Source organism: Myotis nattereri (assembly GCF_964212035.1).
Source record: "Myotis nattereri genome assembly, chromosome: 5".
Taxonomy (NCBI): domain Eukaryota; kingdom Metazoa; phylum Chordata; class Mammalia; order Chiroptera; family Vespertilionidae; genus Myotis; species Myotis nattereri.
This window is the reverse complement of record NC_138080.1, coordinates 6,334,059-6,354,452: the sequence shown is the minus strand read 5'-3', so window position 1 is coordinate 6,354,452 and position 20,394 is coordinate 6,334,059. Positions and strand designations below refer to the sequence as shown.

Below are 20,394 nucleotides of genomic sequence, written 5' to 3'. Positions count from 1 at the left end.
CTGACAACTCTGGGGCAGGCTTTATGGCCTCTCTGGAATGGGGAGTAGTCTTATTTTCCCTATTATTTAAGCAAGAAAACGTTTACAGAAGCCAGAATAGCAGGGTTAAATTTTTAAACAGCAGTTTTTACCTGATGGAGGTTACTATGCTTCACCCTTGGGTAGGAGCTCCCAGTAGCACCCCCAGGCGCCCCAGCCTCTGGGTCTTCCCCGGGGCAGGCTTGAGCCAGGAGCCAGGCATCTTCCCCTACCCCTTAGCTTAGGCTCTAGTTTTCGCAGGGGGTGGGGGAGATCAGGATTGATTAATCCCGTAGGGTAGAGGCCGGCGTGAAGGAGCAGTGCCCTTGGGGAACCCGGGCGTTGGCTGCGCATAGCGGGTGCCCGGCAGCAGCCCTTTGGCCCTAGGGTGGGGGTTGGACAGGTAGAGCGGCTGGTCGGCCCAGGTGCTAAGTGAAGAGAGCCAGGCGGGACCGGAGACACGCCTCACTCCCTAGCCCGACCCCAGGTCAATTTGCCCCACCCCTCGGCCCTGCCGCGCCCCTCTAGCTCTCCCCCACCCAGGCTGCGGGTACGAAGGGGCAGGGCTTGTGGCAGGGGAGGGGCGGGCCCAGAGTGACGGGTTCCTCCTGCTTCTTGATTCCCAGGACTCTGGGCTACCAAACCTGTCGACCCGCCAGAAACAGCTGGTGGAGGCCCCTCTGCGTGCAAGAATGGTAAAGCTCCGAGGGTGCGAGGCTCCGCGGGGACTACAACTCCCGACGTGCTCAGCGCGTCCCGCAAGAACTGGGCAATGTCTGTTCAGGCGGAACTATATTTCCCGGCGTGCACCGCGCGCGGACGGCAGAGCCGCCGGGAAGAGTCGCGCCGCCTCCTACCCCCGCCCTGGGGGGGAGTCGCGCTGTCCCATTCTGCAGATGGAGACGCAGAAGACAGGGGCCGCTGTGAACGTCTCGGGTGTGGACGTGGCGCAGTGGGATGGGGTCCAGGACGTCCTGGCCCCCGGGGAGGGCTCGGCGGGGCGGGTTTGCGATGCGCAGCCAGTGCCATTCGTCCCGCAGGTGCTGGGCGTGATGATCGGGGCCGGAGTCGCCGTGCTGGTCACTGCCGTGCTCATCCTCCTGCTAGTGCGGAGGCTGCGAGTGCCGAGTGAGGATCCCGCGGGTCCCTCTGGGGAGGCTGTGTTGTGGGGAGCTGAAATGCCGGCTCCGGAGGCAGGCGGGATTGGACTGGCTAGGGTCTGCACGCAGGGTCCCCTCTGGCCGCGTGGCGTCTGCGCAGAGCTGAGTGCCCCTCTCCCCTGATCCTAGAAACCCCCGCCCCGGAGGGCCCGCGGTACCGATTCCGGAAGAGGGACAAAGTGCTTTTCTATGGCCGGAAGATTATGCGGAAGGTGAGTCCAGGACCAACAGGAGCGCGCTGGCCACGCAGAAGCCCTGCCCTTCACTTAGTCACAACTCCTGTAAACCCCTCCTCCTTGGTTAAGGATTAGGCATCTGACACCCCTCGGCCCCAGGGTCTGAGCTAGCAGCTGACTGCTCTTCCCCTTAATTATGCTAGGTGTCACAGTCCACTTCCTCCCTGGTGGACACCTCCGTCTCCGCCGCTTCCAGGCCACGCATGAAGAAGAAACTCAAGATGCTGAACATTGCCAAGAAGTAAGGCTGTGCGGAGTGCCCCCGGCTCCGGGGCGACCTTAGGGGCCGTTTGAGTGATCAGCCCATGTATCTCGAGTTTCTTTCTACCCCGTGGGCTGTCGGGAGTCTTCACATCAGCGAGGCCATCCCTGAGCTGCCTCACCAGACAGGCTGGCCCCCGAGGCTCTCTCAGAGATACTCCCCTGCCAGCGACGCCTCTCCCTAGAGGTTATCTATGAGCTATTTGCTCTTCAGTCAGTATCTCTGGCACCTTGTGGGGTCTCTATCTGGGGTTTCTAGGTAGGCTGTTTCATAGGTCTCCTCACACAAGGGTGTGGGTTGGGGTTATTTCAGCTGGAAGAGCTGTCTGTAGGCTCTGCTCTCCCGGGTATCTGAGCAGTCTTGCTACCTCAGAAAACATCTCTCCATGTCACCTACCTTGGAGTTCTTCCCTCATAAGGAGGCTGTGTCAGGGATTGCGTTCCCTGGGAGTTATCTCTAGAGTCTTTTTGCACGAGAAACATAGGAAGGACATTTAGGGGTGCCTGTCATTAGCAAGGACGCCCTCAGGGTCTGAGGAAGGCTCTTCCAGGGATCTTGCTAAGTTGCGAGCTGGCTCTGGGGTCTCCTACCATCATGGAATCCACTTCATGAGATATGAAGGTCTGTCCCAGGGCTGTCCATGACCAACATGTCCTATCACATGACTTTCTGTGGCTTGCGAGGGCTGTCTCTAGTTCTCCATGATCAGACACCGTATCTCGAGTCTCCACATCTCAGTGTCTGCCCTGATGTTGTCATGACCATCAGAGGGCTATCTCAGGAATCTGACCTGGGGAAGGGCTAGCCCAACGGCCTCCCTGTTCAGATGAGGCGCTCTGTCTGGATTTCTCTGTATCATGGGGTTTAACTCGGAATTGCTCACACTGGAGGGTCTATCTCAGGCATCTTGTGACCAGTGTGGAGGCTGTCAGAGTAACTGACGTGCGGGGAAGGGCTCTCCCAGGCCTATGAACAGCAGAGGCTGTGCCTGGATTCTCCACATGTAATGAGCATTGTCTCAGGGCTCTCTGAGACCTGGGAGGAAGGATTAGCTCAGGGACCTTATAAAGAACAGAGCAGCTGTATCTGAAATCTCCTCATATAATGGAAGTTACGCCAGGGGTCTGCCTACGCTAGAAGGGCTATCTCAGGAGTCTGGTGTGTGATTGCTGGAAGGACTATGTCAGGGGTCCCATGACGAACAGGTGTTTTTTCTAAAGTCTGCCCGTGTCTTAGAAGCTATGCCAGGGTCTAACTAGAGGGTCCATTTCAGGGGCCTATGACTAGTGGAGGAGTGAGCTCAGGGTTTTCTGTATAGGGCCAGGTAGTAAGCATCTTAGGCTGTGCAGGCCACATACAACTCTGCTATCACTATTCAACTCTGTTGTAGCATGAAAATAGCCAGACAGCATGGACATGAACGAATGAATGTACCTATGTGCCACTAAAACTTTACGTACAAAAAAGAAATGGGGGGCCTGATTTGGCCAGTAGGCCACAATTTGCTGATCCCTGCTCTCTGTGACTCAGGAGAAAGGGTATATGGGGATCTCAGGTCTGCCCGTGCCTTCTCCCTGCTCGCCCCCATACCTTTCTCCTCCCACCAGGATCCTCCGCATCCAGAAAGAGACCCCAACACTGCAGCGGAAGGAGCCCCCGCCGGCCGTGCTGGAGGCTGACCTGACCGAGGGTGACCTGGCCAACTCCCACCTGCCCTCCGAGGTGCTCTACATGCTGAAGAACGTCCGGTCAGTGTCGGAGTGCCGGCTGGGGCTGCAGAGCCGGGTGCTGATCTGACCTGCGTTCCTCCTCCCCTCCCACAGGGTGCTGGGCCACTTCGAGAAGCCGCTCTTCCTAGAGCTCTGCCGGCACATGATCTTCCAGCGGCTCAGCCAGGGTGACTACGTCTTCCGGCCAGGCCAGCCAGATGCCAGCATCTATGTGGTGCAGGACGGGCTGCTGGAGCTCTGCCTGCCAGGGCCTGTACGTGCTGCCCGAAGGGGGATGCAGGGAGACAAGCAGTGATGCAGTGGCCGCTGGGACAGGCACTGCTGTTGGTCATAGGGCTGGTGGTCTTGAGATGTGCAGGCAGGAGTTGGGAGCAGATGCCCGAGGGTATCTGGGGTGGTCAGTGGTTGCAGTTAGTTATGGGCAAGAAGTGGGTGCTGGTCAGAAGGTTCGGTGGGGTCAGAGATCGGGGCATCAGTGATCAGGGTGGGTGAGTGTGAGGGCCAGTGGTGTGGTTGGCGACGGCATGCTGGTTGGCAGCCCTGGTCACTGCCCTGACTCCCACCGCCATGTGTTACAGGATGGGAAGGAGTGTGTGGTGAAGGAGGTGGTCCCCGGGGACAGTGTCAACAGCCTTCTGAGCATCCTGGATGTCATCACTGTGAGTGATCAGTTTGGGGTGGCAAGGTGGCTGGGGTTCAGCGCCACACCCTGTGGACCGGGTTGGAGAGGCCCCGGTCTCCTGATGCTGCTGGTGGTTCCTCAAGGCACTAGAGTTAGGAAGAGCTGGGGGAGCAGTGAGGACTCTCAGCCCCTGACCTTGATTCTCCTCATATCCTGCATCCCCAGGGTCACCAGCACCCCCAGCGTACAGTGTCTGCCCGCGCAGCCCGAGACTCCACTGTACTGCGGCTGCCGGTGGAGGCCTTCTCTGCAGTTTTCACCAAGTACCCTGAGAGCCTGGTGCGGGTGGTGCAGGTCAGCAGGCCGGCCACCTCCCTCGTCACCGGCGCCCGCGGGCTGGGACCCAGCAGTCTCTCAAGCTGTGCTGTTAGCCCTGAGCGGCCAGACCTCCGTGCTGCCCGCCTCTTCCCATTAGCTGTCTTGACCCATCTCCCCAGGCTTCTGCCGCCTCACTGTGGGTTCCTCACTGGAGCCTCTGTGGCTCTGCTCTCCGCTCAGTGCTCCCAGCCTTGGTCTTGGCTCCACCCAGCCTCCTCACCCCTTTAATGCTTCCTCTCAACTTTCTTTGGCCCCTCTGCTGCCCGACTTGCTTCCTGGCCCTGCCCCTGCCCCTCTTCTGGCTCCGCCCCTGCTGACCACGCCACTGCAGATCATCATGGTGAGGCTGCAGCGCGTCACCTTCCTGGCCCTCCACAACTACCTGGGTCTGACCAATGAGCTCTTCAGCCATGTGAGTCACTCGGAGAGCACGGGGTGGGGGGTGGGTTGGAAGGTGCAGGGGCACATGCCTCCCAGGACTTGCTATAAGGTGCTCTCTGCCCCCAGGAGATCCAACCCCTGCGCCTCTTCCCCAGCCCCGGCCTCCCGGCTCGCACCAGCCCCGTTCGAGGCTCCAAGCGTGTTGGCAGCACCTCGGCAACTGAGGAGCCTCGCGAGGCCCCTGGCCGGCCACCTGACCCCACCGGGGCCCCTCTGCCTGGACCTGCAGGTACCTGAGCTGACCCATGCTGGAGCTCCACTGGCCTCTTACCTAGGAACCCAGATCTGACTCCTGGCTGGTCCCCCAGTGGCCTGTGGCCTCAGCTTTGTGGACCAAGCATGTCGGACTCACGGCCTGCGGGCTGTATGCCTCGTTTATTTGGCCGTGTTAGCCTTTGAGTTTGACATGCTTGCTGTAGATGCATTGGAAGGACCTTTCTTAGTCTCCTAGTCCCCAGGGACTCTGAGCTGACTGCTCCCCAGGCCCCCTTCCGTTCCCCACCCCCAACGGTAGGAGCCTGAACACGTGTCTCCCTCAGGGGACCTGGTGAAGCCCACATCCCTGGAAGCGCCCTCGGCCCCCCTGCTGAGCCGCTGCATCTCCATGCCAGTGGACATCTCAGGTCTGGGGCCTTGGGCCGGGAGGGGGAGGCATCGAACTTCTGGGTTGGAATGCAGGCTGGCCAGTCTTTATTTTTCTTATCTGTCAAATGGAAACCCTGGCAGCACTTTCTGCTGACTTTCTCATGGGTGCTCATTGAATGATGCCCTCCCAACTGTGGTGAGGATCGAGGTGTGCAGTCATTGGTTAGTCACGTCTGCACGGGTTGGCAGTTGTGGTCAGTCTTGTCTCTGTTGCTTTTATTGTCCCCTGCCCACTGCAGGCTTGCAGGGAGGTCCCCGCTCAGACTTCGACATGGCATATGAACGTGGCCGGATTTCCGTGTCTCTGCAAGAAGAGACTTCAGGGGGGCCCCAGGTAGTCCCTGTTCGGGTAAGGCCCTGCCCTCTCTGCCCTTCCCCTGGCGGAGGCCCCTGAGGAGCAGGGAGGTCACAGGCCCTGTCCCATGTAGACTCCCACTCAGGAGCCCCGGGAGCAGCCGGCAGGTGCCTGTGAGTACAGCTACTGTGAGGATGAGTCAGCCACCGGCGGCTGCCCCTTCGGGCCCTACCAGGGCCGCCAGACCAGTAGCATCTTTGAGGCAGCAAAGCGGGAGCTGGCCAAGTTGATGCGGATTGAGGTGGGTGGCCTTGGCCCAGGAGCTGGGGGACTAGGTGGAGGGTGGGGGGAGGCCTGGCTGGACCAGTCTCAATCTCCCTCCCTCCCTAGGACCCCTCCCTCCTGAACAGCCGAGTCTTGCTACATCATGCCAAAGCCGGCACCATCATCGCCCGCCAGGGGGACCAGGTGAGGCTGACCCCTGACCTTTAAACATATAACTGTGACCTGAGACCCCTCTGATCTCTGATCCTTGCTCTTTGACCCCACATGTAGAACTCTTAGTCTATGATTTCCAGTCCCTGACCCTCGGATCCTACGACTGACCCCCAGCTCAGGTACCCCTTATCCTCTGGACCAAGCATGTCAAACTTTCGGCCCATGGCCCTTGTTTATTTGGCCCGTGTTAGCCTTTGAGTTTAACATGCTTGCTCTGGACCAATCAGTCTTTGACCTCCAACACTTTTTTCTAAGACCCCAGCCCCTAGATCTGTTGCCTGCCTTGGCCTTTCCTGCAACCTGTTTTCTGAGCTTTTGATTCTGTAATACACCCTGATGGTTTTGGCACCCTGCTGGGCACTTGATAAATGTGTACGAATTGGAATCAGGACCCAGAGGCCATGAACTGGCCCCAGGAGCTGGACTTCAGTGCCTGCTGGTAGCACCTGGAGGTTTGGAAACTGCCCCATGAACCCCTCTAGTCTCCATTTGGGGACACTGAGGCCGTGATCTCATATCAGGAAGCACAGGAAGAGGGTTCTGGAGGGAGGGGCTAGATTAAAATCAGGACTCTGGCCAGATACCCTGTGTGACCTTGGGCAAGTCATCTAGGAGGTTCTCTGCTTCCTCATCTGTGGGGTGGAAGTATTGCAGTAACTGCCACCAGCATGAAAGAGGAAGTAGTCAGAGCTGCCTAAGGTTTGCAGGGTGACAAGCCCAGGGCAGGGTGTGGAGCAGCAGCTCCGGGGTGACGCAGAGGGCAGCATGGCATAGGTACTGAGGCTGAGGCACTGCTTGGGTGGATGTGGGGCGCCTGGCCTGTTGGCGGCTGATTCAGCCGTCGCCTCAGGCTGCTTACTGCAGGGTTGGGCTCCTTTCTGCAGAGGGAGTGGGTGCTTTGCCAGCTGTTTGTGGTTTTGGGGAATGAGCTGAGAAAGTGCGGTCCTACCTTGGCTCCTGCGGGGGCACTTAGGCCCTGCTGATCTGGGAGACCCTGTTGGGCTCAATGCAGCCATGGGTGCTAACGGATCGCTGTCCTGCGGCCACTCGGGGTCTTCTCAGGATCTTCTCAGGAGCTTTGTTAGGGATGTGACTGTGCCTCTCTCTGAAACTTCACACTGATGGCTTTCCACCTGGGAGAATGTTGCCCCCAGCAGACATTTGGTCATGTAGAGGTGTTTTTTCCTGACTTGGGAGGGTGCTCCTGGCGTCTAATGGTTCGAGGCCAGGGATGCGAGAACACACAGGACAGCCCCCCAGCAGAATGATCCAGCCTGAAATGTCAGTAACGCCAAGGCTGGGAACTCTGCTTTGCACGGATATTTCTCAAAGTGTGTTTTGTGACACACCTGCACACAAGGGGTCCGGGCCAGTAGGTTTGGGAAATGCCGGCTGCTTGATCTCTTTGTGGAGGTCCCGTTGAGCAGCATGAGCCTATTCAAGTCTCTGAGGAGTGCTGCAGTAGAGAAACTTGCTTCCCGACCTGGTGGCAAATGGCAGCCTCATGTCAGTAACGTCCATTCCCATCCCAGACGCAGCCAGAAATTGTCTTAGGCGGTTCCAGCACATGTGTGTATCTCCGGGGCTGGCCCTCCCAGGGGTCCTTGCAGTGTTTTGGTGCTCACTGGAGCTTTGTGAGGTGCCAGACAGGTTGCTGTGTTGGGTGGAGAAGAAGTCTTTCCATATCTGTACAGTTTCACTTCCTTATTTATCAGAGGTTGGAAAAGGGAGGTGTCCAGGTAGGCAGGCCAACCAGAGAGGAAGGAGAGGGGCACTGTTCGTACTTAGTATTTGCTGTGACTCAGGTCCTGCTGGACAGATGTCCCAGGCCCTGTGTAGCAGCTGCAGAGGCGGAAAACCAGGCCTCTGCCCCTGGGAGGCCCACAGTTCTGACATTCCATTCAGAGGACGTAAGATCCTATGTGCTTAGTGCATAGCTAGAGGGATCTGTTCTCGGCCCTGTAGACTCTGGCTGAGGGGGGCAGCATCTCTGAGGTCGTGACCTGCAGCTAAGAAGGAAGGTGGGAGGGAGGTAAGTGTGAGGGGAGGAAGGAGCATTCTGAGCAGAGGGAACGCTGTGCCAGTTACTTGCTGTGGGGAGAAGTCATGCGTCGTTTTCTAGAAACCAAGGATGTCCGCAGGCATGGAGGGAACAGGGAACGGGGACAGAGGGGATTTTTGACTTTTGGTGATAGTTTTATTGAGATATAACTCACATACTGTGCAGTCCACCCATTGAAAGAGTGTGCTTCAGTGGTTTTTAGTGTATTCACAGAGTTGCACAATCCATTTTAGAACGTTTTTGTCACCTTGAAAAGAAATCCCATACTCTGCAGCTATCAGTCTCCTGCCTCCTGAGCCCCCCACCCACCCCATGCCCTAAACAGCTCTAGTCTTATTTCTATCTACTGGCCTGTTCTGGACACTTCAGTACGTGGAATCTCATGCTCCGTGGGCTTCTGTGTTTGGCTTCCAACTGAGCAGCATGTTTTCAAGGTTCAGTCCTGTGGAAGCGCGTGTTAGTGCGTCACTCCTTTCTATGTCCGGATGATGCTTTACTGTGTGGACACTCAGCCTTTCGCTGATCCATTCCCCAGCTGATGTACATCTGGGTTATCTTCTGCCTCTTGGCTACGATGCATCATGCGGCTGTGAACACTACGCAAAATGTCCATGTGGACATGAGCTTCATTTCTGTTGGGCAGATACCTAGGAGCCAGACGGCTGGGTCATACGGCAGCTCTGCTTTTAACTCTCTGGGACGTTTTCCAGGGGCTGCACCCTGTCCTCTCCCGCCCACCTGCTGTATGAGGCTCTGATTTCTCCACATTCTCTTTAACATTTTTTGATCCTAGTTCTCCTAGTGAGTGTGAAGTGGCATCTCATTTTTGTTTTGATTTGCATTTCCCTAATGAGTCATGATCTTTTCATGTGCTTATCTCTCTTATATTCAGATCCTTTGTCCATTTTTATATTGGGTTATTTGTTTTATTATTGAGTTATAAGATTTCTTTATATATTCTGAATTCAAGACCCTTAGTAGGCCATATGATTTGCAAATATGTTCTCCCGTACTGTGACTTGTCCATTTACTTTCTTGATAATGTCCTTTGAAGTTCAAAAGTTTTATTTTGTTGCTTATGCAACAAAAATCCATTATCAAATTCAAGGTCATGAAAATGGATCCCTGTATTTTCTTTGAAGAGTTTTATAGTTTTAATTCTTACATTCATGTTTTTAATCCATTTTGATATGGTGTAAGGTGAGGATCCAGCTTTATTCTTCCCTGCGGCTATCCAATTGCCCAGAAGAGCAGAGGATTGAAGCCACACCCCCTACGTAGCCAATGCTTGCAGCCTCTTGCTGGCTGTATTGGAAAGAATTCATGGGCCATAATCTGGGCTTAAGAGTTTGGTGATCCATTAGCAATGTCTGCCCTGGAGCTGAATAATATGGAGATACGTATATGTATATGTGTGTGTATATGTATGTATGTATGTGTATATATATATATATATCAGCTGAGCTATGCAAACCCTTCACCCCCTCCTCCGCTTCCTGTGGGGGGAACTGACCTGAGGTGGGGGTGGAAGTGTTGGCCCTGTGCCCATCTCCTGGTGCCTGCCCCTAGGATGTGAGCCTGCACTTTGTGCTCTGGGGCTGCCTGCACGTCTACCAGCGCATGATCGACAAGGCTGAGGACGTGTGCCTGTTCATAGCACAGCCAGGCGAGCTGGTTGGGCAGCTGGCTGTGCTCACTGGGGAGCCCCTCATCTTCACGCTGCGAGCCCAGCGGGACTGCACTTTCCTGCGGATCTCCAAGAGCGACTTCTATGAGTACGACTGGGCCCTATGTTGGGGGGCCCTGACTCCCTTCTGCCATGGGAGAAACCACCCCCCTGAAGGCTTGCACCTGAACAGGGACGCTTTGGGCCCTTCCAGCCCCACCTCCCGGCCATCACCCTCCCGGCCCCTCCCTCAGGGCAGCCCCAGGACCCCCGAGCCCCTGCTCCCCGTCCTTCCTCTCCAGGATCATGCGCGCACAGCCCAGTGTGGTGCTGAGTGCCGCGCACACGGTGGCGGCGAGGATGTCGCCCTTCGTGCGCCAGATGGACTTCGCCATCGACTGGACCGCCGTGGAGGCCGGACGAGCGCTGTACAGGTGCAGCCCCCCCCCCCCGCCCCCCGCCGCCCAGGCCCGGCCTCGGACCGGCTGGAGCCCGCGTGACGCACACCCCACCCAGGCAGGGCGACCGCTCCGACTGCACCTACATCGTGCTCAACGGGCGGCTGCGCAGCGTCATCCAGCGCGGCAGCGGCAAGAAGGAGCTGGTGGGCGAGTACGGCCGCGGGGACCTCGTGGGAGTGGTGAGCGCGGCCACGCCCCTGACCGCTGACCCCGCCCTGTCCGGTGTTCTCCCGCCCCCCCCCCCCCCCACACACACACCATCCGGTAGTCTGCCCGGGTGGGGCACACCCGTGACCTCGCCCGGTCCGTTTCTCCCGGGCCTGTCCCGGCGGGGGTGGGAACCCATCGGGATGGCGCCTGGCCTGCCCCCAGCCCTGCCCCTCGGACCCCGCCCGGGTCCCTGCACTCCCTCCCGGGCTAACGGGCAGCCAGGCTGGTTCCTCCCGCCGCCGCTGGGGGACCGAGCAGAGCGGCCCTGCCCCCGGGCCTCCCCTCACCCGTCCTCCCTGTTCGGAGCCTCCGGCTCGAGCGGCTCGGTCACGCGCGGGTCCCCCAGGTGGAGGCGCTGACGCGGCAGCCGCGCGCCACCACGGTGCACGCGGTGCGCGACACGGAGCTGGCCAAGCTCCCCGAGGGCACCCTGGGCCACATCAAGCGCCGGTACCCGCAGGTGCGACTCCGGGCTGCGGGCTGTGGGCTGCGGGCTGGCTTCCTAACGGGCCGGCTGATGGGGGGTGGGGGGGGACGGGGGGCAGGGGGCAGGGCCTAAGGTTTGGAGGTGCGGAGTGTAGGCGGGACTCTTGGAGGGGGGCCGGGAACGCGGGGAAAGATGGGCCCGCACTGCGGCCCCTCCAGTCCCGCTGGACCGCCGATCTCAACGCCCCAGGTCGTGACCCGCCTCATTCACCTGCTGAGCCAGAAAATTCTGGGGAATTTGCAGCAGCTGCAAGGACCTTTCCCAGGTGAGATCCGGCAGGTGCCCCAGATGCTGCGGGGATGTCGTCGACACCTGGGACTTGCTGGGAGAGCGCCCTGGCCCAGGGCATGCTGGGAAACCAAGGCCCCCTCTGGGGGTTTGCAGAAGGGGGGCTTGGAGCTCCGGCCCTGCCGGAGGGAGTTAGGGTCCTGGGCCTGCCGGAACGGAGTTAGACTCGGGCTACTTGCTGTGGAATCTAAAATGTCACTTCTGTTGAGGGGACAGAGTTTTGGGGGTGAGCTTCGTTCTAGGCGGCAGGGCTTGGCTGAAGGATGGAGAGAGGGTATGCTGGGAAATGGGTTCCTGGGGTGGTGTGTGGGCCCCGGGGCATGTGGAGGAGGGACCTCTGACGGTGACAGCAGCTGGGAGGCGTGATTTCCATGAACTAGGGAGCCCTGGGAATTGGAGTTGGGTTTGAGTTGTATGGAAATATGGGACTGAGACTGGCAGCCTCTTTGCCTCCCTTTTACCCCAGGGGCTTCTGCCCCATCAGCTTTGACTCCTGCCCCCCCTGCCCTCTGGGGTGGTGGCAGTGGTGAGCAGTGGCCAAGAAGCGCCTCATGTCCATGGTCAGGTGCCCCCTCCGCCACAGCCTGAATTGTACTGTATACAAATGCTGGAGCCATCCTTGAGGTGATACTTGGGCGGCCCTGGGGCGGGGCCGTTAAGATGCTGGACTTCCAAGAGCCTCTCTGCTGATGCTCCACAAAAGGCATTTGTGCTCAGGCCAGTTTGCTCAGCGTTGAGAGCATCGGTCCCCGACCTGCAGTTCAATCCCCCGCCCTCATCAGGACAAGAGCAGGAGGCAACCAATCAATCTCTCTCTCCCTCCCTCCCTCTCCCTCTCTCCCTCTCTCCCTCTCCCCCTCTCCCCCTCTCCCTCTCTCCCTCTCTCCCTCTCCCCCTCTCCCCCTCTTCCTCCCCCTCCCCCTTCCACACCCTCTTTTCCACTCTCTCTAAAAATCAATGGAAAAAATATCTTCACTCCTCCGGTGAGGGAACAACAAAAAGAAGAGGCACATTCCAGTGGCACCTAGTGTGTGCTAGGCACTGTGCCCAGCGTGGGCGTGGGAGAGTGCACAGCAGGCCCTAGAGAGGTTTACAGCCACAGGCGAAACGTCAGACCAGCACTGTGAAGACAACAAACAGGGTCTTGATTGAGGGTGACTAGCTTTTCAGAGGACAGAGAGCTGAGACCTGATAAATGAGATGGGGCCGGACACTGAAGAGAACTTTGAAGGTTCTGCACACAGGGTGTGGTGGTTTTGAAATCTTTGGAGGAGGACAGTGAGTGATGGGGAGAAACGGCCAGGGCAAGTCGCATAGGGGCGAGGGGCCCTGGAAAGGCATTTGAGCTGTTCAGAGGGCATGGGAAGCAGCTGGAGGCAGAGAGGCTCCGCACCCTGGCGGTTAGTGGGAGTGGGAGGTGTTAGTGGAGACGCTGGGAAGCAGTAGGTGGGCCAAAGGTCTATTTGTTTCTGCTTAGTTTTGTGTTCAAGTCTCTTCAGTGGACAGAGGCACCCAGGCCAGCATAGGGCGGGCACAATGGGTGCATGCAGGCCCTGTGGGAATCAGAGGCTGCGATGTGCTTAGTGAGGGCCACTGAGGACATTGGAGCCAAAATGGAAGGTTGGATGGCCAAGTCCTGTCATGTGTGGCCCAGGATCGTCGCTGTGGTCTCACTGAGCCTCAGCTCAGTGTGGAACACGGGGCAGGGTTTCTGAGGAGGAGGAGGAGGTCTCCCTCTTGGGACACGGCTGCACAGCAGATTTCATCCTTTGGGGTCTCAGCAGGCTCGGGACTGGGTGTCCCCCCTCACTCGGAACTCACCAACCCAGCCAGCAACCTGGCCACGGTGGCAGTCCTGCCTGTGTGCGCGGAGGTGCCCATGGTGGCCTTCACACTGGAGCTCCAGCATGCTTTGCAAGCCATCGGTCAGTCGGATCTGCGGGGCAAGGCGCGTGTGGGTGGGGCACTGGCCAATGAGTGGAGATGCCCCGCGGTCCATGGGGGGTGGGGCAGCACAGGGCCATGGGAGTGGGGTGGGGGGTGTTCCATTCTGGGAGAGGCCCCAGCTCTGTTGACCTGGGCTCCTAACCTCTCTTCCTTACCCATCCTCAGGCCCCACACTCCTCCTCAACAGTGACATCATCCGGGCTCGCCTGGGTGCCTCCGCACTGGACAGGTGTGTGTTGGGGGCAGGGGGTGGGTGTGAGGAATGAACGAGTCTAGGATTCTTTCAGCTGCAATTTCAGATCTAGGCTGTGGGCTGAGGAGCATGCTCCCCCGTATCCAGTTAGTGGGATGAATCGCCCTGGAGGGATGTGTGTGGGAACCTAGGTGTCTGAGTCCCTCTCCCCCAGCAGTGGCCTTGGAATGGTCTCTGACCAGCTCCAGATGATCTCCCCCCACCCCCACCCCAGCATCCAAGAGTTTCGGCTGTCGGGATGGCTGGCCCAGCAGGAGGACACCCACCGCATTGTGCTCTACCAGACAGACTCGTCACTGACGCCCTGGACGGTGCGCTGCCTGCGCCAGGCTGACTGCATCCTCATCGTGGGCCTGGGCGACCAGGAGCCCACGCTGGGCCAGGTCTGGAAACCGTCCACAGGGACCCCACTCCCAGACCGCCCCCTCCCCTCCAGTGCTAGCACCAGGGCCACACGCAGCCTCACTGTGGGGTTAGGCTAAATCTTAGGGGCCCCAGGGGAGGAGGAAACGACTGGAGATTGGTGATACCCGCCCTGGCTCCCCGGCAGCTGGAGCAGATGCTGGAGAGCACGGCCGTGCGCGCCCTCAAGCAGCTGGTCCTGCTGCACCGGGAGGAGGGCCCGGGCCCCGCGCGCACCGTGGAGTGGCTCAACATGCGCAGCTGGTGCTCGGGGCACCTGCACCTGCGCTGTCCGCGCCGCCTGTTCTCGCGTCGCAGTCCTGCCAAACTGGTGAGGGCGGGATCCAAGGAAAAGGTCCCTCCTCGGACTTCTCTGGGGTGTGGCTACGGGGGGCGTGGCTTAGGGACCTGCAGCCCTGCGGCATCCCGATGCCCCCTCTGCACCCCATTCTTACGGGTCGCCTCTCTGTCCTCACCCCAGCATGAGCTGTATGAGAAGGTGTTCTCCAGGCGCGCGGACCGGCACAGCGATTTCTCCCGCCTGGCGCGGGTGCTCACCGGCAACACCATCGCCCTGGTGCTGGGCGGGGGCGGAGCCAGGTGAGGGGGTGTGGCCGGCACCGGTTGTGAGCGGTGCCCAGGGGTGGAGCTTACTGGGGTGAGATCCCATAGGGGTGGAGCTGGCACCTTGGTCCTGGCCAGTGGGGAGTTGGAGAAGGGCCTCTCCTGGGGGTGCAGCCGAAGGGATTCCCAGCGGGTCACCAGGGCGCCTCTTCCTTGCAGGGGCTGCTCACACATTGGGGTGCTGAAGGCATTAGAAGAGGCGGGGGTCCCTGTCGACCTAGTGGGCGGCACTTCTATCGGCTCCTTCATTGGGGCCCTGTATGCCGAAGAGCGAAGCGCCAGCCGAACTAAGCAGCGGGCCCGAGAGTGGGCGAAGGTGTGTGTGTATGGGTATGGCGGGGGGGGGGGGGGGGCGCTCCCGGGGGGGCGCTCCCCACCCCAGAAGCACCCTAAACGATCCCATGGGAGCTTCTGAGTTTCTGCCAACCTTTTCCTCATTTAATTTGTGGACGCTTAACGGAATACCTTCCGGACTTTGGATGACCCCCTACCACATTCTGGCTAGCGACTTCAGCCCCCAGTCCCCAGCTTGAGCAATCGGCATTCTTAGTGACCCCCTGTTAGTGACCCCAAGTGACTCCTGTTTCACCCCAGCTGCCCCCCTTGCCCCTAGAGCATGACTTCCGTGCTGGAGCCCATGCTGGACCTCACCTACCCCGCCACGTCCATGTTCACGGGGTCAGCCTTCAACCGCAGCATCCACCGCGTCTTCCAGGACAAGCAGATTGAGGTGCGCCCTCTCCCACCCCCGCTCTGTCCCTGCCCCTTCCACACGTGTCCCACTCCTCCCCAACCTTGGTCCTCGTCCTCATAGGACCTGTGGCTGCCATACTTCAACGTGACTACGGACATCACTGCCTCGGCCATGCGTGTTCACAAAGATGGTGGGTGCCCCTGGCTGGCCCCACAGCATCTTTGTCCACGTAGGGAGGGGGGCAGGCAGGGCAGCCAAGTGTCTGGGACACTGTTAACACGAGTGACCGTCCATCCTGACCTGATTGCCAGCACTAACCATCACCCACTAATGCCCCAGAGGTCCCAGGTAGGTCTGTCCTCAGGGTGGGGACCAGGAAATAGTCGGGCACCTCACCCGCTCACGCCATCCCTGCAGGCTGCGTGTGGCGCTACGTCCGGGCCAGTGCCTCCTACTGCCCCTACCTGCCCCCGCTCTGCGACCCCAAGGACGGGCACCTGCTGGTGGACGGGTGCTACGTCAACAACGTGCCAGGTCAGCGAGCCCACCGGGCTGGCCGGGCCTCTGAGCGTGTCTGAGCGTGTCTGTGCGTGTCTGTGTCTGTGTATCCCACTGGGCAGGCTCCCTATGGCGATACGTGCGTGCCAGCATGACGCTCTCGGGCTACCTGCCCCCGCTGTGCGACCCCAAGGACGGGCACCTCCTCATGGACGGCGGCTACATCAACAACCTGCCAGGCAAGTGGCTGCCCGCTCGCTCATGTGCACACACATGCACACAGGCAAATAGTGAGCGAGTGGGCCCATGCACAGGCACACATGCAGACAGGTGCCCAGGAGGACGGGTGTGCAAGCAGACCGGTGCAGGGCTCTGGACACACACACACACACACACAGATGCACAAGCAGATATGTGGATGAGCCGAGGACAGGAATGTGCAGGTGGAAAGTGTACCATATGTAAAATGCAGATGAATGCACACAGACATGTACACTCAGCACCGGACATAGGATAGAACGGCACACCTTGACATGCATCTGCTGACGTGCACATTGACATAGATGCTCAGATGGCAGATAGGGTACTTGTGTGCACAAGGTTGGATGCATGTGCATGGATGAGAACACATGCATTAATGAAATGAAATTGGGTACATGTGCTCTCACACTGGTCCACCCACACTCACCCTCATGCTTCCTAAGATGTGCATAAGCGTACACACTGAGGTAGGGGGGGCACCTACGAGGCCAAGTCAAGTATCTTTTCACCCCCTCTGACTTGTGTGCAGGTAAAAGGCAGGCAGGTTTGCAATTTAAAATTTTACATGCCCGGACACGTGCATGCACAAGTAGACACCTTCACTGGTTGCACACACACACTTGCAATCCTGCATGCCAGGGCTTGGCAAACTCTGCCCTGAAGGTCAAATCGGCCCCTGCCTGATTTTGTCAATCACACCCAGTCATTTACTCATTGTTTGTGGCTGCTTTTTTGCCACAATAGCACAGTTGAGTAGTTGTGACACAGACCATGTGGCCTGCAAAGCTGAAATTATTTTTTTGCTGGCCATTTCCAGAAAAAATTTGCCAACTCTTGTATAGGCGCTCTGTACACATACCTGCACTAACATAACCACACACCTTCACGTGTGTGTAAGCCCGTAGGTGGATGGCATACTCGGACGCACAGGAAACACAGACGTTGATCTAGCTGCATGATGACTTAAATGAACGCAGACATGCCCAGGGATGTGGACAGAGACGTGGCATGCCCAGAGGTGTGTGTGCTCACAGAGACACGTGGACGGGAGACGCACACAGACGCAGGGACACCTGCCGTGGGCATGCGCACTCAGACTTACACACCAGCTCCTGAGGGACACGTGGAAAGTGTGACAGAGACTCTGTTTCTCTGGGCTGAGTGTGGTTATAGGACCCTGTCCCTATCCCCCCAGGTTTCCCCAGACCCACTCAGGGCCCCTCAGTGGGCCACATGGACCCACGGACACACCACCCTCCCTGCCGGGCCCCTCCCCATCACCTCCTCTGTTCTGCTTTCCTGTTCTCGGCTCTCTGCCCCTTGTCACAGCCCCAGACTCTCTCTTCTTCCATTTCTCTAACTCTTGATCTCTTTCTCCTCCCCAAACCTCTTGCTAATTCTGCTTCCCTGCATTTCTCTCTGTGGCCCGTCTCCTGCCGTCTTCACCACTTACATCTCTGTCTCCAGGTGTCCTCATGGCTCTGTCTCTACATCACTCTCCTCCCACTTCTCTGTCCTGCCTTTTCCCCAGCAATTTTATCCCTCTGTCTCCAACCCCTACATCCCTCTGGCGTGGTTCCTCACCTCTAAAAGCTCCGCCATCTGACCCTGTCTTCTCCTCATCGTGGGCATCACTTTCCATGCCATTTGCATGCCAACATGCTGTTTGCATGGGTTTTGCGTGACATTGCATGATGGTGTCTGTGGGACTGGGTTGAACTTTTCTGCTCTGGGCCCTGGTGGGGAGCCACCCGCTGACCCCCTGGCCCCACAGCGGACATCGCCCGCAGCATGGGTGCCAAGACAGTCATTGCCATTGATGTCGGGAGCCAGGACGAGACAGACCTCAGCACCTACGGGGACAGCCTGTCTGGCTGGTGGCTGCTCTGGAAGCGGCTAAACCCTTGGACAGATAAGATCAAGGTTCCAGACATGGCTGAGATTCAGTCCCGCCTGGCCTACGTGTCCTGCGTACGCCAGCTGGAGGTTGTCAAGTCCAGCTCCTACTGCGAGTACCTGCGCCCCCCCATCGACTGCTTCAAGACCATGGACTTCGGGAAGTTCGACCAGATCTATGTGAGTGGGTGGGAGTGGCCTGGTATCAGTGCGGGGCCAGCAGGGCTTACTATTGAATGCCCAGAGCAACACAAGGCGAACGGTTCTAGGACTCCCTTCCCAACTGGGAACTGTGGGGAATAGAACAGTAATCAATTAGTGATGTCTGTATTGACGTGGCAATGGAACACGCTGCCCACATGCTGTGTATGAACTAAGCTGCTTATGTGCCAGCTGCACTACCTGAAGCACTGTGTAGAGATTTCTGCATTGGTGGGCATGGGGACAGTGATCAACTAGTAATGCCTGCCACAGGTAAGCGAGGGAAGGAGCAGTGTGTGTGTCATGTGTCACAGGCCCTGAAGAATGTGCCATAGCCCATGCCACCTAAAACGGATCGTTAGCTGCTGCCCAGAGACCTGGGTACAACTTGTCTGATGCTCTTTCAGGGCTGACGGGGACAGTGTGCCCTGGTGGATTAGTGGTGTCTGTTCTGGGTATGGGAGCTGGCGATACCCACAAATAGACTGCTCATTTGGAGAACTTAAAATAAGGTTGCCACCACCATCTCAAGTCATTTGGTACTTGGCCCACTGCATGGGGATGAGTGGGTAAGAACATGAAGTGATGGATTGGTAATGTCTGGCAGGGGCAGAGGATGGAGGACATGGGCCAAGAATGCTACATACAGCTGACTCCAAAATAGGGTTAGCCTTGATGCTAGTTTCCCGAAGCAGCAGCTTTTGAGGGGCCAGGCCAGGGGCAGGCAACGTGGGGCTAAGCAAGCGGACCAGGCGGGGAGCATCTGGGGGAGTTGCAGTGTGGATGGCCCCAGTCCCCTTCTTCCTGCAGGATGTGGGCTACCAGTACGGGAAGGCTGTGTTTGGGGGCTGGAGCCGGGGCGACGTCATTGAGAAGATGCTCACAGACCGGCGGTCTGCTGACCTGATTGAGAGCCGCCGTGCAGACGTAAGCCGGGGACCCCCCCCAGCCCCTCTGGGTCTCCCAAACCTCAGATGACCCCAGATTCCCTGGGTTTCTCTGAGCTCCTCCGACCAGAGAACTCTCCTCAGGACGTGTCCCCAAGGCACAGTCCCCCAGCACCCCAGGACACCACGGAGCCTCTGAGACATCACCCCTGTCCCCCACAGGTGCTGGCCTTCCCCAGTTCTGGCTTCACTGACTTGGCGGAGATCGTGTCCCGGATCGAGCCCCCCACCAGCTATGTTTCTGATGGCTGTGCTGATGGTGAGGGCGCTTCCAGAGGCGGGGCTAGGCCCGGGGTCAATGGGATGTGGCTGGAAATGCCAGGCCCGCCCATGTCCCCTCACTGTCCTGCTGCTCCCCGAATTCCAGGGGAAGAGTCAGATTGCCTGACGGAGTATGAGGAGGACGCAGGACCTGACTGCTCACGGGACGAAGGGGGCTCCCCCGAGGGTGCCAGCCCCAGCACTGCCTCTGAGATGGTGAGAGGAGCTGCCCGGGCCCTGGGTGGTTGTGCGGAGTGACCTGTCCCGAGACCTGCTCTGTGTGACGTGTGGGGGCTCCTGTTCCGCAGGAGGAGGACAGGACGGTGCTCAGGCACCGGCGCCACCTGCCACAGGACGCTGCCAGCTCGCCCGCAGACACCTGAGGACCGCAGGGGCCCCCGGAGCTGGGCTGCTCCCCCACCGCCTGCTGCTGTGCCTGTGGCCTCCTGGTCTCCCGGGACCTCCAGGGCCCACACACTGGATTGCTGCCCCTCCAAGAGGAGGGCGGCGCTGCACTGAGGACCTTGAACAGCCATTCCCAATAAACCTCTATTCTCGGAGGAGGGCCCATGTCGTTCTTTGGGTTCAGGGGGTGTCGCGCCCCCCCCCCCCCCCCGTCCATGCTGAGGACAGCTGGGGCTGGAGCTTCCACAGTGACCCATGCACCCAGCCTCTGGCTGAGCTCCATGAGCTGGGAGTGCCATCCCAGAGTCCACCTGTAGCCCCACTACTGAGCACAGGGCCTCCAAACGCTACATGCCCGCCCTGGGGGTCCCAGATGTCCCTGGGTGCCTGTCCTGACGCCACTCATTCTCCCGCCCCTGGGCTGGTCATACTGTGTGCAGGTACTTCAAGTTTTCTGTATGTTCCTATCATGTGCACTGCTGATTCTGGTTCCTGAGAGACACGCCATGTGCATGCACATGTACATATACAGGTACACACAGGCAC

At 58.8% G+C, this 20,394-nt stretch overlaps 1 protein-coding gene across 3 annotated transcripts; it reads left to right on the top strand.

The window, feature by feature from the left end:
• The first annotated feature begins 913 nt into the window (after positions 1–913).
• PNPLA6 (patatin like domain 6, lysophospholipase) lies at positions 914–20,004 on the top strand. Of its 3 annotated transcripts, XM_081091359.1 has the most exons (33): positions 914–1,146; positions 1,308–1,390; positions 1,558–1,655; positions 3,284–3,424; positions 3,500–3,659; positions 3,985–4,065; positions 4,254–4,382; positions 4,738–4,818; positions 4,914–5,076; positions 5,387–5,470; positions 5,732–5,841; positions 5,921–6,088; positions 6,178–6,255; positions 9,917–10,122; positions 10,316–10,447; positions 10,530–10,653; positions 11,031–11,144; positions 11,361–11,436; positions 13,244–13,384; positions 13,572–13,635; positions 13,874–14,042; positions 14,210–14,392; positions 14,543–14,661; positions 14,845–15,001; positions 15,299–15,415; positions 15,500–15,569; positions 15,797–15,913; positions 16,000–16,116; positions 17,913–18,214; positions 19,046–19,162; positions 19,345–19,441; positions 19,550–19,659; positions 19,752–20,004. In XM_081091359.1, the coding sequence occupies exons 1-33, from the start codon at positions 915–917 to the stop codon at positions 19,824–19,826; spliced, it is 4,215 nt and encodes a 1,404-aa protein (XP_080947485.1). In that variant the 5' UTR covers position 914; the 3' UTR covers positions 19,827–20,004. The 3 variants fall into 3 exon arrangements, with proteins under 3 accessions (XP_080947485.1, XP_080947483.1, XP_080947484.1); XM_081091357.1 differs by lacking the exon at positions 15,797–15,913 and having other exon boundaries at positions 13,241–13,384; positions 19,752–20,003; XM_081091358.1 differs by lacking the exon at positions 16,000–16,116 and having other exon boundaries at positions 13,241–13,384; positions 19,752–20,003.
• Positions 20,005–20,394: the final 390 nt, after the last annotated feature.